This window comes from Gymnoscopelus microlampas (assembly GCF_963454915.1).
Source record: "Gymnoscopelus microlampas genome assembly, chromosome: 24".
Lineage (NCBI taxonomy): Eukaryota > Metazoa > Chordata > Actinopteri > Myctophiformes > Myctophidae > Gymnoscopelus > Gymnoscopelus microlampas.
Window position 1 is genome coordinate 22408361 of NC_139961.1, and position 17486 is coordinate 22425846.

At 42.1% G+C, this 17486-nt stretch overlaps 2 protein-coding genes across 2 annotated transcripts in view; one reads left to right on the forward strand and one right to left on the reverse strand.

The window, feature by feature from the left end:
• Positions 1-631: 631 nt before the first annotated feature.
• On the reverse strand, positions 632-6237 carry LOC311040700 (diphthamide biosynthesis protein 3-like). Its single transcript, XM_084051039.1, has 3 exons — positions 6045-6237; positions 3247-3321; positions 632-2694 (listed from the first exon to the last, which is right to left on the reverse strand). The coding sequence occupies exons 1-3, from the start codon at positions 6150-6152 to the stop codon at positions 2617-2619; spliced, it is 261 nt and encodes an 86-aa protein (XP_083907165.1). The 5' UTR covers positions 6153-6237; the 3' UTR covers positions 632-2616.
• Positions 6238-7017: 780 nt separating this feature from the next.
• The window catches only part of LOC311040601 (NLR family CARD domain-containing protein 3-like), a 12069-nt gene continuing 1600 nt past the window's right edge, over positions 7018-17486 (forward strand). The window contains exons 1-8 of the mRNA XM_084050931.1: positions 7018-7113; positions 7819-7964; positions 8343-8483; positions 8611-8688; positions 9196-10984; positions 11079-11249; positions 11755-11934; positions 15999-16054. Of these exons, the coding sequence (XP_083907057.1) occupies positions 7844-7964; positions 8343-8483; positions 8611-8688; positions 9196-10984; positions 11079-11249; positions 11755-11934; positions 15999-16054 (2536 nt within the window). The 5' untranslated portion in view covers positions 7018-7113; positions 7819-7843. The remainder of the gene's footprint in view (positions 7114-7818; positions 7965-8342; positions 8484-8610; positions 8689-9195; positions 10985-11078; positions 11250-11754; positions 11935-15998; positions 16055-17486) is intronic.

A 17486-nucleotide genomic window follows, 5' to 3' on the forward strand; every position in this document is an offset into this window, starting at 1 on the left:
GTCTTTATATGCAAAATTACAAATACTCAAAATAATTATATTTTCCTCCTTCTTATATTTATAATTATTTTAAGTATTCAAGCAAATGTACTTTGTATGAAAGGTGGCCTAAAAATATCGGACCCATTAGATGCAGAGCCGTGACACCAATCTCTTTAAGCAGTTGTTCTAAAACTTTTCATGGCAAGGACCCCCAAATCGATATGCATTTGGCCATGTACCCCCACCTGAACATGATTTTTGCCAGGGACCCCCATGAGAGTAGATTGTGTTGCTTCTTTTATTAATAATATAGATATTTTTTAAAACACCTGAAAATGTATTCCTGTTTTTTAAAGAGTTGGAGTGACAGAGATCCCTGTTACTGAACACACACTCCCAAGTCTAAAGCAGTGATTACTATCTGAATATAGAGCTTTCACTTTGTAATGGAAAGCCTTTTGTTTTAACAAAAAAAGATCACTTACACTACCTTTGGCTTTGATGAGTCCTTTTCTTTGCTGTGCAATGTATCCTTGTCTGAGTGCCCCCTCTGCTGGACACATTCTGCAATTACAATTAAAAGTGTAATCTGTCTCAACGCAAGGTTTTATTGTGTTCAACACAAAATAAGCATGACTAGTCACATAAATACTTTTAGAACATTTTAAAAACTAGAAGGCCTATTTACATATTTTGTGTGCACAGTGTTAACGGAACCAACGGCAATTCAAAATCAATTCAAAAACGGGTTTGGAAATCTTGTGGTTAGTACAGTTTGAGGCTGAAACAAAAACAGTCCTTTTTGTTATGGAGATGCATAAGTAAGGTTTGAGAGCTGAAATCCGCCAAACAGCTGGAGAAATCCATGTGAAGGAAGAAAGATAATCATTACGTACTACCATCTGGGTGCCCCAGAGCAGTGGTTCTCTAACATTTTCATGTCAAGGACCCCTAAATTGATACCCATTAGGCCACGGAACCCATTTGAAGGTTTTTTGCGCCAGGGACCCCATAAGAGAATAGAGCAGTAATCATTGCTTTCATTCATTAGATATATATACAGAATTCTACAACTGTCTGCACTGTAAGTGAGAAGAGAGTGAATTCTTAAACATTCTCTCACTGGGTTAACGTCAACATCCAGGCTCCCCGCTACCTCTCTGACCTCCTCCATCTTCACACCCCCATTATTGTTATTACTAGGTGCACTAAAAGTACTTGCAGACTTTGGGGTTATGCCCCATAGGCTGAACTCAGAATCTCCGTTGTTTACACATAAACACTAATAAAGAGCTTACATTTTGGTAAAGTGAAAAACAGGCGTCGTGGTTGTGTGCATATGCTAATGGTCAATGCCTGTGTGCAGGTTCAGAGCAATTGCTCAGCTCGCTGAGGAGAACCATGCAGGACAGACTGAGAGTGTGACTGACTAACGGACAGAGGTTTCGTTAATAATAAGAAAGATAAGATTATTAGGCCCCTCAAGGGCCCCTGGGGGTCTGTGGACCCTATGAGAACCACTGCCCTAAAGCATTGGTTCTCAAAGTGGGGTCCGGGGACCGCCAGGGGTCCTTGAGGGAGTTCCAGGGGGTCCCCAGCTAAATGATAGATTAGGCACCAAATGCCCTTATGGGTCTGTAACTCTGTGTACAAATGGAACCAAATGGACCCGTTAGTTCCATTTGTACACTCTCAGAGTTAAATTGACATAGATTTTACAATATAAATTGCGGTCCAAGTGATAGAAATGCCATTAAATGGGGGTCCGTAGCCCTAATGCGTGTCAAACTGGGGGTCCTTGAAATTAAAATGGTTGAGAACCACTGCTAGAGCCGTAAAAATCTTCTCTTATGGGGGGTCCCTAGCATATCTTTTCAAATGGGGGTCCGCAGACTAATAAGTATCAATTTGGGGGTCCTTGACATGAAAAAGTTTGAGAACCACTGCCCTAAAGGAAGGCACTTGTCAACAGTAGTAGACTGCGGTCGTAATGGGTGAGCAGATCAGATGTGTGAATTTGTTTTTTTTCTTTACTATGAAGGGTCACCCAACCAGAACCTTTCATAACCTGAAAACTGCCCAAAGCCTGTGAAGTTCTGCGATGGGTCTTTGCTTACGTTTCCATTATGGTGCTAGAACTGGGGAGGTACATCATAAATAAGAAGCAACACACCATGTTGTGAGCTTATAGATCGCATTTTCCCCCCGAGTTCTGCCAGAATGTACAACCTCCTGTGCAGGGCCCAAATGAGGTTCGGAGAACCTCATCAGAAACCGAGCCGTAGCGTATGAAAAACAAATCTAGAACCTGTGAGCAAACACTGTGATGGCACGGTTCTCTTAGTTCTCAAATTCAGAAAAAAAGCCTATTCTTTTTCCCACGCCGAACAGAAGCTGTGTGTGTGTGTGTGTGTGTGTGTGTGTGTGTGTGCTCACAGCATCAACATTCCTTATGATAAATAAGTATAAATAAGGATAAGACGGCTACAGTCCAGTCCAGTTTGGGGTTTCTATTGCACAGCCGTGAAGAAAAGGCCTGTGGGTTTGTTTGGTCATGCATAGCGCGTGTGAAGGTATGCGGCCGGTGACACGGGTGAAGGCCGTAGTCGCAGTGCATCATCCACGTTTGCTTGGTCACACCACCTGAGCCACCTCCAGCTTGGTCTCGGTCGACGATGGAGCTTCCACCATCTCTCCTGACATAAACACCTCCTGGAACACACACACAGATATTATTATGAATGAGTTAGGCCAGTCACTATTATTACATAATCACAATTATTTGAGATGATAATCGTTTAGTTTCCAAAATAGTGGAAATAGCAGATCTACAAGCTTGAGTTTCTAGATCGGCTATTTCCACAATTCATTTTTTTAAAGTTTTTTTTTTAAGTGTAACGTTTTTAAATTATGTAAGTTATTTGTCATCTGCCCTGTGCAATTTTTGTTTACGAAGCCCTAAAAGCCAAACAGAAATGTAATTTTTATTCTTAAATGTTTGACAAAAACGTGATTAAATTGTTAATCGCAATTATTTGAGCGACAATTAATCGGCAAGTGAAATGTCATAATCGCGACAGCCCTATATAGGAGAAAAGATCAATTATTATTAATCGTTTAGGCGGTGCAGCGGTTACTCGAACTAATCAATTTAATTGATTATAAAAATGTATAATCAACAACACCTGCTTGAGCATGTCATTACAGGTGAAAAACAATTCAAACATTATTCACCATGTTTGCATACACAAGTTGATCACCCACCTTGTCATAGATCACTTTAACTATCAGTGAACAGCTGGGACACGTGGCCTCTTCTTCACCGTTCTCCAAGTCCTCCTGTTGAATGGAAGAAAAGCAATGGCACATGATTACAGCAGGGGTCTTCAACGTTTTTCAGGCCAAGGACCCCTTAGCTGAGAGAGATGAAGCAGGGACCCTCCACATTTCATAGATAGGTTCATAGACCTGTTTGACTTGACAGCACTGTCATCAGTGTTGTGTAAATTAATGTTTTTTGTTTATTTTACACATTATCTTTTCTATAAATATGTTGGATTCAACAGGACCCCCTGTTGAAGACCCCTGGTTAGAGGATTAAATTAAACCCCTCAAAAAGTTTGGAAAGTAGTTTGTTTGAACATAATATGTTCAAACAAACTACTTTCCAAACTTTTTGATGCTGTCTCATAGCATATCAACATAGCATCTTATAACCAGTGGTTCTCAATCACTTTCATGTCGGGGCCCCCCAAAATAACGTATTGTATTTGGCCACGGACCTCCCCCCATCTGAAAACATTTTGTGTCAGAGACCCCCATAAGAGAAGATTTGTGTAAAATATACACATTTATTCCAAGGTTTTCTATATTACTCATAATCTTTCAAAAATAGCCGATCGTTGCGATGCATTGGGAGCTTGTAGATCGGCGATTTTCAAATAGCCAAAGTATAAAATAGGGTTAAAGTGGTTACTTTAGCTGTGGACCCCCTGGAACCCCCCCAGCCATGATCGTGCGCTTGTGGGATGAGCAGCAGAGTTGACTGTGTGGGGGAATTGTGCCCAAGTGCTCTTCCAGATTCAAAGTGTATTATTGGCATTGAACATTGTTCAACATGTTCAATTGGAAAGTCATTTCTGTTTGTCATTTAGGCTTCGTAATCAAAAATTGCACAGGGCAGATATGAAATATAACTTTAAATATACAAAGAAATTACTGGAATATTTTTTTTATAATTTTATACTTTTATAACGATTGTGCAAGAATAATTGGAATTGACTCATTTGGCCCCTGACTGGCAGCTCTGTCGTGCAGAGTTAGAGGCCTAACAAATGGAAACCATGTTGGCTGACCTGCGATGAATCCTGGCTGAGGAATGGAATGCATGCCACCTCTCCGTGACGTGTGACCAGAGGCTGCTGGCCAGAGGGAATACAAGAACGCTCACCCCAAAACATGCTCACCCCGACCAACCTCAACCTCAGTAAAACTATGCCTAAACAACCTAACCTTATTCCTAATCTTAACTTCAGTAAAACGAATACAAGAGCCGCTTGGGGCGAGCCTTCCGGTTACCGCCAGAGGCTGGTGACCAGCATAAAAGGCTGTTGTTGTGACTGGGTATGTTTCTCGCACCCACTACTACAGAGTGGTTCTGTAGGGTCTGGGGACCCCCGGTTACTTGAGGGGTCCCCAGGAAAATGTGTTAAAATAGCAATCCGTTTAACCACTTTAACCCTAAGTCGACTATGTGAAAACAGCCGATCTACAAGCTCACATTTTCAAAAGATCTTGAATTTTTTGTTAACATTTAAAAGAACTTGCATGGGGGTCCCTAGTACTTTTTTCATATTAATTTGGGGGTCCTTGACAGGAAAATGTTTGAGAACGATTGCACTACGACACTTTGTCGTGATGCGATGCGTTGTGACCTTGTAGATCTGATGTTTTTTAAGAGGCAAAGTATATTGTATATATATAAGTACAGTAATTGCCTCTGAGATGCAGTGGAGTAGAATTATGAAGTATTGAAAATTGCAAATACTATGGGAAAGTAAAAACAAATACCTAATAACTTGACTTAAGTACAGTACTTGGGTACAAGTACTTTCCACCACTGAATCTTGAATTGAATACATAGGACCACAATGGAAACAAGTCCGCAGGATTTTTTTGTGTTATCCTTTAGCCTTAAGTTAATGTCTTACTGTACCTCATGCTGTTTACATTCCTGACTAATCAAGTATTCACTCACTCAATCAATCGAAGGCTAATGCAACTAGCTGTTAATGTTGCATCACTACACTGAAAGAGTATAAGTCAGAAATTAGAAAGTGACCATATTATGTAACTACGTTGCATCACTGCATTGAAGAGGGAAAGGGTGGGTTGCATGTACAGTATTGAAATGGTTACAGTGACCATCACTCCATTGAAGATGGATAGATTAATCAGGAGGACAGTCACACGTTTCTTCTTTCAGTAACTGTAACTCAGTAGACAAGAGCTACCTTTATGCAACATGACCATGGATGAACTTCAACCTGGTGTTTGCACTCTCTCTCTCTCTTTGCCCCGTACATCACATAAACGTTCAGATTTCAAATATAAAGTGCTTACCCCATGGCAACGGATGTTACAATTATGTACAGGCCCTCAGAAGTACCCGTATCTTCCGTATTGTTCAATAAAAAGCATTTTAATTCCGTCGGTGGCCATTTTCTCCGTAATTTCGCCATATGCTTTCAACTACGCGACCCTATCGGATGGGGGGTGTACTGCACTTTGATACATTATTACTCTATGAGAAAATGGCCACCGATCAGATTAAAATTCTTTTTACTGAACAATACTAAAAATGCGGGTACTTCTGAGGAGCCGAACAGAATTGCAACATCCGTGGCCATGGGGTAAGCACTTTATATTTGAAATATGAACGTTTATGTAGATGCACGGACCAAAAAGGGAGAAAGTGCAAACACCAGGTTGAAGTTCATCCATGACTGTCATGATACGATAGTCATGTTTCAGGGCTATAATAGTAGTATGTATTACAATACCTTAGTTATGGCAAATCTGTCTCCACAGGGACAGGGATAGTAATATGTCTCCGTGTCCTCGTCGAACTCAAAGTCCTCTATCTCCACCTCGTCGTGAAACACCGACATGGTGCAGGTGACCACGCTAAATAAATAAATGTCTCACAAATAAACACCACACAAACATGACACAACCAAACACCGCATTCACATGTCAGGAGAACTCCAACGGCGTGCGGCGTCTGCCTGTGACGTAGATGGATGGTTGTCGCACATGTATGACGTAGCCCTGTGGCACTAGCGCACTTCAGCCACTAGATTTATTTTTGTTCTTATTTCAAGGACCCGCAGTTTGATTTGCAGAAGCAGAACAGCAGAAGCTCACACCGCTTTGAGAGCTTGTAGATCAGATTTTCACTATTTCAAATAGGGCTCAAGTGGTTAATTATAATATAATTAACCACTTGAACCCTATTTCAAAATATATATAGTCTGAAGTACAGTATACTGTCTACCACTGCTTAAGGGCAGACACGAACGGACCCCCATATGTGCACTCTCAGAGTGCCTATTTTAGCATTTTTCACCACTGGGATTTCTTAGGACATTTTATAAGTTATAAGCAACATATTTGTGAAACTTAAACAGTTGAAATGGTTTCTGTTGCAAATTTTACAGGGCATTTTTTATAATGCACACTATTTGTGATTCGGATCTGAAATCACATGATGCTTCAGAAGAAAGTATTATGTGTCTAAAACATTTCCTAGTTTTTAAGGTCCTCGAATGCTTGGCTGCATTACCCTGATTATCAGACTGAAGCTTTGAGAAGCCACTCAGTGGAGTGGGTGGGGTCTATATGGTCTGGCGCCAGCTATTGGCTGCATAGAAAGATAAGAATAGTAAAGAACCAATTGTCTCTCCTTGCCTCTGTGGGGGAGGGACAAAGAAACGTGGATGAGACCATCCAGATGTTTTTGACAGTTTGAGTTTTTCAGTTTGAAAGAGGAAGTCCCATACTCAGACTTAAATGACACAGCAGACACATCAATGCGAGTTAGTCTTTTCCTTCAACTTCTGCTCCCTGAAGGTAAAATGTCTACATTAATCTGGATGATTATATATCAGATATATTATATATCTGTATGTGAATTCACATTTGAATCACGTTTGATGAGTAGTTTATGTGGTATGATGACTATGTGTATGGAATACTTAACTGCTATGGCTATATTCTTTTCCATAACTCTTAAAGACCAGATTAACAGGTGTATAGACAAATGCATCTTTTTCACACAATTTAATTAAATTGTGTGAAAAAGATTGCGGATCTAGCTATGACCATGCCCGAGAATCGAGGGGTGTCAAACTCATTTCAGTTCATGGCTGCATCCGTTGTGCATGCACGAAACGCACGTGGTCACACTGCCACTGCCTTTTGTTCTCCTTTTGATCAGCTTACAGAGTTGATCAGTAAACAGAAGCTGCAACTAGTCGTCACTTTCTCGTCACTTTCTCGTCACTTTCTCGTCACTTTCTCCTCATTGGCTGGCCTTGGCATTTCTGCGGACAGGATCACAGACTGGCATATATGGAACGATAGAACGTAAAAGTACATCACTAAACACATGTATGACATAGTGTGTTTAGTCAGAATGCTATGCTGGCCATGTTAAATAAAGAAAATTGCATGCCTGGCCCCGTAATAAGGATAGGGATCAAAACATTGTTTGTTTGACATAAACCTTGAGGGATCATTAAAATTAAGATCTACGACACTTGAATTTCCCCTCAGGGACCAATGGAGTCAATGTGAATCAATGGATGACAGAGTGAAGACATGTGACCAGAAGGGAGCTGTGCTGTCCTCAGTGGAGATCCTGAACAAAATGGAGCAACTTCAACTTTCTGAAACTGAAAAGTCAGATGAGGACAGTGCAGGTAACAATGACATCTGAAAATAGAAATGAAGGAAAGAAAGAAAGAAAGAAAGAAAGAAAGAAAGAAAGAAAAGGGATAACCTTGGCTATATTATGTTTAAAAGCAACTCCAGTTCAGATTTTTTTTTATTTCTAGTGACATTGTTGAGACACATTATCATCAGAAAGAGTTAACTTTATTTCAGGAACGGTTAAATGTTTTATTTAAAAATGCTGTATAGCAGCCTACATAAATTACCTGAATTCATAAAGTGCAATTATTTGCATTAATCATGTAAAACGGTATTTATTGCATTTACTTCTCTGAGAGTTTGTAACATTGAATGAGATCATTTTACACTCAGAGAGTTTTATTGACACTGATGATTGTATTATGCAGGTCCTTCAGTTGTACCTGCAGTTCCTCCGGCTCAAGTCAAAGCCCAGAGTGGGGGCATAGTGATGTCTCCTACCATCTCTGGTCACATTGGTGGTTGTGTCAACATCAACATCAATGTCAGCTCCACAGACAGAGACAGAGGTACATAATATATGTGTTACTAGGCAAATTTGGTATTTCTACTGGTAGATAATGACAGTAGTCCCACTGCATGATTGTCATGCTCCCTCACAGAGTCCACTTCATTATCCTCATTCTCCTTAAGCAGGATCTGAACTTCCATCTGCAGACTCAGCTAACAAGCCTGTTGAGGTCCCACCTGCTAATCCGCAATGTAAAGCCAATGGTAAGAATATGAGCAGAAATGTTTTACTCATGGGATGGGATTTTCCCTCCCAATGTATTTAACTGCCAACACTCTAGAGAACAGTAAGAAGTCTTTATTTACAGTTTTATCCTCACAACATTACTAAGTGAAGGCAACACAAGACACATGGATACATTTGAAAAACTCTTTGTCACTTGTTATTGCTCAGGGGGGGGGTGAAAGCAGATAGTGTTACATTTCATTTCATCTTACTTTTGAACAATTCTGATATTACTAGCACTAGCCTTAGTTCAGTGGCCCTTTTAACCAATTGAACCCTCTTCTGAGGTGAACATTCGGCGACAACCGATCTACAAGATCATAACGCGTTGCACTGTCACCAGTGTGATGCGTTGTGAGCATGTAGCTATTTTCGGTTATATTTCGTTTAGCCCTTAGGAATCAAGAATTACCAACACTCATTTGTGGTCCACAATTACCAAAACATGCCCAATTACTGATGTAATTTGCTTCTTGGTTCTTTAGAAACGATTGCTGCTGTGTGTCAACAACAACTCAAGTCTAATCTGAAGAAAAAGTTCAAGGTTTTGTTCGCAAAACGAGGGAAAAAAACACTTCTGAATAACATTTTCACAGAGATCTACATCACAGAGGAAGGGAGTGTGGAGGTCAATAGTCAACACGAGGTCAGGCAGATTGAACCAGCATCCATGAAACCAGTAATACCAGAAAAGATAATCAGCTTTGAAGACATGTTTAAAACATTACCTGGAGAAGATGACCCAATAAGAACAGTGTTGACGAAGGGAGTGGCTGGCATTGGTAAAACAGTCTTAACACATAAGTATGTTCTGGACTGGACAGAAGACAAAGCCAACCAGAATATCCTCTCCATGTTTCCATTCACTTTCCGAGAGCTGAATTTGAAGAAGGACAAGGTTTTCAGCTTAGTGGAGCTTCTTCGTCAGTACTTTGGTGAAATCAAGGAAGCAGAAATCTGCAACTGTGATGGGTCCCAAGTTGTGTTCATCTTTGATGGATTAGATGAGTGTTGGCTTTCTTTAGACTTCAAGGACAATGAAATCTTGACCGATGTCACAAAGCCAGCCTCCATGGACGTGCTACTGACAAACCTTATCCACGGAAACCTGCTTCCCTCTGCTAACATCTGGATAACCACACGACCTGCAGCAGCTGATCAGATCCCTTCTGAGTCTGTTGACAGGGTGACAGAGGTGAGAGGTTTCAATGACCTTCAAAAGGAGAAGTATTTCATGAAGAGATTCAGTAATGAGAATGAGGCCACAACAATCTTCTCATACATCAAGAAATCACAAAGCCTCTACAATATGTGTCACATCCCAGTCTTCTGTTGCATCATTGCTAAAGTTCTGGAGGGTGTGTTGAGAAAAGGAGAACTGGATGATCTAGGAGCAATACCAAAGACCATGACTGAGATGTTCATCCGCTTCATCAAAGAGAATCATTTCAAGTATACAGACAGAGCTCAGACCCAATCTGACAGGAATACACAGTATAGGGATGTCATTATGTCTCTGGGACAATTGGCATTCGACCAGCTGGAGAATGGCAAACTGATCTTTTATGAAGCAGAGCTGAAAGACTATGGCATTGATATCAGCGATGCCGCAGTGTGCTCAGGAGTGTTCACAGAGATCTTTGAAGAGGAGTATGGGTTGAACGAGGACCGGGTGTTCTGCTTTGTCCATCTGAGTGTTCAGGAGTTTCTGGCAGCTCTTTATGCCTTTGTGTCATTCATTGACACTGGGGACAATGTACTGTCAGAACCAAAAACAACCTTCAACTTGTCAAAGATATTTAGAAACAAGGAAGATCACTTCTACCAGAGTGCTGTAGACCAGGCCTTAGAGAGTCCCAAAGGACACCTGGACTTGTTCCTTCGTTTTCTGCTGGGCCTCTCATTGGAGATCAATCAGACTCTCTTACGACGACTGCTTGATGTGAAGACAGGAAATATGTCTAAGGCCAATAAGAAGACAATTGAGTACATCAAGAAGCAGATCAGGAAGAATCCCTCTCAAGAGAGAAGCATCAATCTGTTCCACTGTCTGAATGAGCTGAATGACCATTCTCTAGTGGAGGAGATCCAACAGTCCCTTAGTTCAGGAAGTCTCTCCACAGACAAGCTCTCTCCTGCTCAGTGGTCAGCTCTGGTCTTCATCTTGCTTTCTTCAGAAAAGGAACTGGACGTGTTTGACCTGAAGAAATACTCTGCTTCAGAAGAGTGTCTTCTGAGGCTTTTGCCAGTGGTCAAAGCCTCCAACAGAGCCCAGTAGGTGCACTGATAATAACTGGTCAGATTCAATATTATGTGATCTTATTTTAATAGAAAATAAAATACAATCATCTTTTTTTTTTCTCCTTAGACTGAGTGGCTGTAACCTCTCAGAGAGATGCTGTAATGAGTTATCGTCAGTTCTCAGCTCCAGCTTTAGTTTGAGAGAAATTAATCTCAGTAGAAATGATCTACAGGATGGAGGAGTCGATCTACTCTCTGCTGGACTGTCGAGTAAGCACTGTATACTGGAAACTCTCAGGTCAGTATTCCAGAACCTGTTCCAGAGGTGAACATTTAAATCCTTGTTTAAATACATGGGGAGTTTACGCTGACAACTGCTTTAACTAACTGTGTCAGTGTAGTAGGAGAGGTGCAAATCACCAGCACACTGATATGGGTGCAATACGTTAGTCCGACAGCGCATTCCTCCGACAGCGCAGTGCTCCGACATTAAACAGTAAACCCGAACCAAACCCGCACCCTAACCCTAACCGCACGCGGATGCCACATAGTCGGAGAAAAGGTCTATACTGGGGTCAAGTAGATACTGGTTGCACACTAAACTAAAATGTTCCAGTTTTTATTTGACGTCACGTGACATTCGAGAAGTATCTGTCCTTCACTTACCATTTCTGGTAAGTGGGAAATTACCACCAGTGTGTGTGTGTGTGTGTGTGTGTGTGTGTGTGTGTGTGTGTGTGTGTGTGTGTGTGTGTGTGTGTGTGTGTGTGTGTGTGTGTGTGTGTATGTGTGTGTGGGGGTAGGTTGTCAGGCTGTCTGATCACGGAGAAAGGCTGTTCTTCTCTGGCCTCAGCTTTGATCTCCAACCCATCCCATTTGAAAGTGTTGGACCTTAGCGACAATCATCCAGAAAGCCCAAGCCCAGGATTAGAACTACTGTCTGCTAGACAGAAGGATCCACACTGCAGCCTAGAGGCTCTCAGGTATGGAGGCACTTGATGTCACTCAGTGTCAATGTGCTCAAGTAGGTTTACAGTACGCCAACACTGTGATGTTGTATAGTGAAGTGCCTGTGGCATACCTGTCACTTGGTTCAATAAACCCTAAAGTCCAGTTTATAGACGACATACACAGAAATTACCGTTCACATGCGCAAGGCATCTTTATTGACAAACAAGGGAGACTCCCTTTCTACTATGTGAATAAAAGCAAATTAATGATATTAAAACAATACGACCTGATATATCACGAAGGCAATTCGATCCACATCTAGGTCTGCATGCACACAAGCGTTCGGTTGAGCGCCTGGAGAATTCTGCCGTTCTTATCTTTAGCATTCAGTATATCAAAAACAGTGGATGACACGTTCAGCCTTCTAATTGGAGTACAGCTTCTGTGCTCCACACTCTATAAAGTAAAGGGTGACGGCCCAAGGTTCCACAATGGACCATCAACCCCTCCTTGGGTACGAATTTAGTACCCACAACACCTAAATGTGAACAGTATTTTATATCAATTACTTTATAGCATAACATATTGCATGTTTAAAAAATTCAGGTCCCATTTTTTTCTTTTTTTTGAGTCATGTGAGCCGAGGAAAACCCTTTTCTTTGAAGGGGAAACTCTGAACTAGGCTGGGGCAGTCCCAAACCTACCATCTGGACATGAGCTCTTATTGGGGACAATTACAGTACATCATTTGCATCCAACAAGTGTATAGCTAAACTTAGGTTCCCTCAGTGGGGCACTCCCACTGAGTTTTCCTTTACAAGCAACTCTTCTAAAGTGTGTAATATTATTTTTTTTATTTTTGCATTTTGGTTTCTTCTTCTCCAATTCCTCCGGTTGAGGTGGTCACTTTTCCGAGCCCGGAGGAGGAGGTTCCGACAGAGTCCAAGACTAGGCCCCCCCCGTATTATACACAGGGACCCCAAACCCCAAGCGCCAGTCAGATCCGTACCCTCCTTGAGGTTAAAAGTCGGGGCGCAGATATCGTGCAGGGGTGTTCTTCGTCAAGTTCAGCATGGGGGCCCAGGTGGCAATATAATGTTATGTGGTGTGATTGTGAGAGTGTGTGTAGTTGTTGATTGGGGAGAGGGCCATATATTTATATACATACCCATGCATGGCGAGACATCACATAAGTATATATATATTAAAAAAAATGTAAACCATATATCTATATAGATATCTATGCATGGCGATACATAACATAAATATTTATATATTAAAAAAATGTAAAAATGTCAACCATATATCTATATAGATATCTATGCATGGCGATACATAACATAAATATTTATATATAAAAAAAATGTAAACATACTATAACCCTCCTTGACCTGCCACCCGGCAGGGCACACAGCATAGGAATGTGCAGAGGCCACCCTCCTTGACCGTTCACAACATGTAATTGGAAACACAACAAAACAACTTTCCTGTGCCTTATGCACAGGTCAATTGACATTATTCTTCTGCACCTAATGACCTGTTTCAGAGAAATGGAGGGTTAACGACACCAAAAGTGTATACGTCTCTCCTGCAAGCAGTCGACCTATTTTAGAGAAATGGAAGGTTACACTTAAGTCTTTCGGACCTCCCCACTACCCTTGGTCAATCAGTGGTCACCTGGTAATAGAAATAAAAGTTAGGTCAATGCTCAGCAACGTAATTGGATACATTTTGCGCCACGATCGATGCACTTAAGTCCTTCAGACCTCCCCACCGGGGCGCAGTCTTAGGCTAGACCCCTTTCCACTTGAGGTCTACACCCAGGTCACCCTGGATAGAGAGTTCAAGCCTCCTGCTTCCCGGCGTCTTCTTTTCAAAGCCCACCGATCACAGGAGCATCACTCGCTTACATGACTGTTGCACTCCGGCGGTCGCTTTGAGCTTGTGATGGCCTGACTGTACATTGAGCCGGAAGCAGCGACCACACGTCTCCTGTCGGGGAGCACGCCATGGTTTTAATGCTTTTTGCGATCCGACCGGCGGGTGACCCAGTCGATAGCGATCCCTTACCCGTTGGCGTGGTTGGCGCCCCAGGCAGGAAACCGACGGTCTTGTCCTGGCCCCGCTTGGCTACGGGAACCAGAATATTAACCGTTTTCACCCGCCTTGCCTGTAACCGGTGAGTCACGCAGCTCCCTTCCGGTTAGGTGTGGACTGTCATCCACGCACCATGTGCTGCCAACCCTAGGAGAGAGCGGCAGTCGGCACATCGACTAGACGGTTCCACAGCAGGATGTTGATTCATCCTTGACAGAACACGGGGGCCCTTCAGTCCTCTCCCCAGCACTATATGTTGTCTTTAACGTGCTCTGGGAGCCTTGCGACCCCGCTGCCGCCTGTTGTATCCAAGGGATTGGGGAGCCTACCCCCTAACCTCAGATACAAACATGTACACTTAACAATGACAGAAGGTATTGTTCTTGACCAATTCCGCACCTTCAGCCTACACGTCTCTGACGTCAAAACATACATATAACACTTACAAACAAACAAACAAACAGGACTTACAGAGGCCTTCATTCATTCGGATGACATACATATATAATGACAACATATATGACACACTGTAGTACCATTTAGGGGTCTTTCCTAGGCTGCAGAGCCAGCCTTTCAACGTCAAGACACAGTGTATCGTTTTTGTCAAGACCGCACTGTCAGTCTAAGTGTTTAGTTTTTGTCAAGACTGCACTACCAGTCTAAACCTTCTCGGTCGGACGTTGAAGCACAGTGTATAGTTTTTGTCAAGACTGCACTGTCAGTCTAGACCTTTCGGTCATAGTGTATTTTATTTTTTTCAAGACTGCACTAATAGTCTAAACCGGTCGCAGTGTTCGTTTTTTTCAAGACTGTCACTGTCAGTCTAGACCTTCTCGGTCGGACGTCGCTACATACAAGACACAGTGTATCGTTTTTGTCAAGACCGCACTGTCAGTCTAAGTGTTTAGTTTTTGTCAAGACTGCACTACCAGTCTAAACCTTCTCGGTCGGACGTCGGAACATACAAGACAAAACATACAAGACGAAACATACAAGATACATTTAGGCTAGGTGCTATCTTTTCCCATGAACCCGGCGTAGTTTGCGATTTAGAGAGCCGTGCAAAGGCAGCTAGTGTAGTGTCTCATAGAAGTACAGAATGGTGTCTATAGAAATATAGAATACAGAGAGACAATGTATTGTCTCAGTAAACTATAGGATCATAGAATACAGAGAGACAGATGCTGGGAGGGTCGACTCGGTCCACCCAGCCACTAACGGGACATCATGGGGTATAGGAAGCACAGAGCCTAAGTATTAATACACAAAGGTCATTCAATCTGCTGTTCAGTGGTGACTTCACATGCATGCAATCATATTTACACATTATCTTTAACAATTGACCTAAATTTGGTATAATACAATTCACATATAGCACCGCGTGTACCCTTCCTGGGGCCCCAAGGAATTGTAGCACATAGTGTATGGGCGAATTGTTGTTTGGATCTTATGGATCCAGCGGTCGTCTGGACTGGACAGGGTCACGGTCGGGGTCACCAGCTGAAGTGCCTGTGGCATACCTGTCACTTGGTTCAATAAACCCTAAAGTCCAGTTTATAGACGACATACACAGAAATTACCGTTCACATGCGCAAGGCATCTTTATTGACAAACAAGGGAGACTCCCTTTCTACTATGTGAATAAAAGAACAGCAAATTAATGATATTAAAACAATACGACCTGATATATCACGAAGGCAATTCGATCCACATCTAGGTCTGCATGCACACAAGCGTTCGGTTGAGCGCCTGGAGAATTCTGCCGTTCTTATCTTTAGCATTCAGTATATCAAAAACAGTGGATGACACGTTCAGCCTTCTAATTGGAGTACAGCTTCTGTGCTCCACACTCTATAAAGTAAAGGGTGACGGCCCAAGGTTCCACAATGGACCATCAATAGCATTGTTTAATGTTTAATCGTGTGAACTCATTATCATTTATTGTTTCTATTTTCAAAGACAAAATACAGGCCTGACTTTGTCTCTCCCTCACCCCCAGTGTTGACCATGTTGGAGTGTGTTGGCTGAAACGAGGTTTAAAAAAGTGTCCACCAAGTAAGTGTACATACTGTTTTATTAATTCAATCAAAACGGCACACATCCAGCTATCACATCCAGTCAGAGGTTGCAATTTATAGGATAGTAGAAATAGTACGATGGGGTTGTAGGTATAGGGCCCTATCTTCCGCCCTGCACTACCCCTTGGCACTACCCGCTACCTGTTAATTACGCACAAGGCAGCTGGCGCTGTCCCCAAATAGTATCTTACGGCCGCGCTACCCGCTATACATTTTGCCGACTCCGTTATTTGTGCCTGGAGTTGTGGCCATGGGCGCTATAAAGTGCATAGCGGATTCTAAAACCACTCGCTATGCCAAATCTATTTGGTAGAGCACGCCTGCAATGGAAATGTCAGGTCGCAAATAAACGAAACAAAAACGTGACACGATTATTTTTCATCTTGCTATGTGGTGATGTCATTCAAACTCACATTTGTTTAGAAAAATAAATATTTTGTTTATCGTTGTGTGTGGATGAACTCATGACATAAACATCAGTTTAAATTAATGTGAATCACACAAAATCCACTCACAAAGAGTCAGGGTCCGAGTCCATTTGGTTCCATTTATATCCTCTTCAGAGTTATGAAAGGGTTAGGATACATTAGGATACATTTGGTTCCATTTGTACCCTCTTCAGCGTTATGAACGGGTTAGGATCCATTTGGTTCCATTTGTACCCTCTGACATTTACAAATGAGTTAGGGTACATTTGGTTTAGTTTGTACCCTCTGACAGTTACAAATGAGTTAGGGTACATTTGGTTCCATTTGTACCGTCTCAGAGTTATGAATTGGTTAGAAATTGGTTCCATTAGTACCCTCTGACAGTTACAAAAGGATTAGGGTCCATTTGGTTACATTTGTACCCTTTGTCAGTTACAAACGGGTGAGGGTCCATTTGTACCCTCTTAGAGTTACAAATGGGTTAGCATCATTTGGTTCCATTTGTACCCTCTCAGAGTTATAAATGGGTTAGGGTGTATTCGGTTAAATGTGTACCCTCTCAGTTATAATGCGCAGCCTGCGTAGCTAGTTCAGGCAGTCAACTCAAGGCAGAGCGCCAACCTGATCAGGTGACCAGTCACATGCTCTTCTCCTTATCCTTATATTTAATCTTCTCTGCCTACCTGTAATTCTGGCTTCTCTCTCTGGCTATGCTGCTGTTGCTGCCTCTCTGCCGTCTCCTCTGCTGTCTGTTGCCTTGCCTCGCTGTCTGCTGCTGACCAAGTTTGCAATCCCACCGCCTCCCCGGCATCCACCTGTAGGCTCTGTTTCTAGATTCCCCTCATGCTTACAGGGAATGAATAGATCAGAGCCCTGACGCCAAACTATGCTTCATATATCTATGCTCAATTATGCTCAATGAAAATATATTCTAAAATGAATCTAAGAGTTGTCTGACTGAAATAAATGTGTTAGGGCCCA

Excerpts from the sequence above, each read along its gene's own strand:
- LOC311040700 (XM_084051039.1), bottom strand. The coding sequence starts at position 6,152 with ATGTCGGTGTTTCACGACGAGGTGGAGATAGAGGACTTTGAGTTCGAC. Across the intron at positions 3,322-6,044 it reads ACAGATTTGCCATAACTAAG|GAGGACTTGGAGAACGGTGA; the intron begins GTATTGTAATAC and ends TCCATTCAACAG. Across the intron at positions 2,695-3,246 it reads TTAAAGTGATCTATGACAAG|GAGGTGTTTATGTCAGGAGA; the intron begins GTGGGTGATCAA and ends TGTGTGTTCCAG.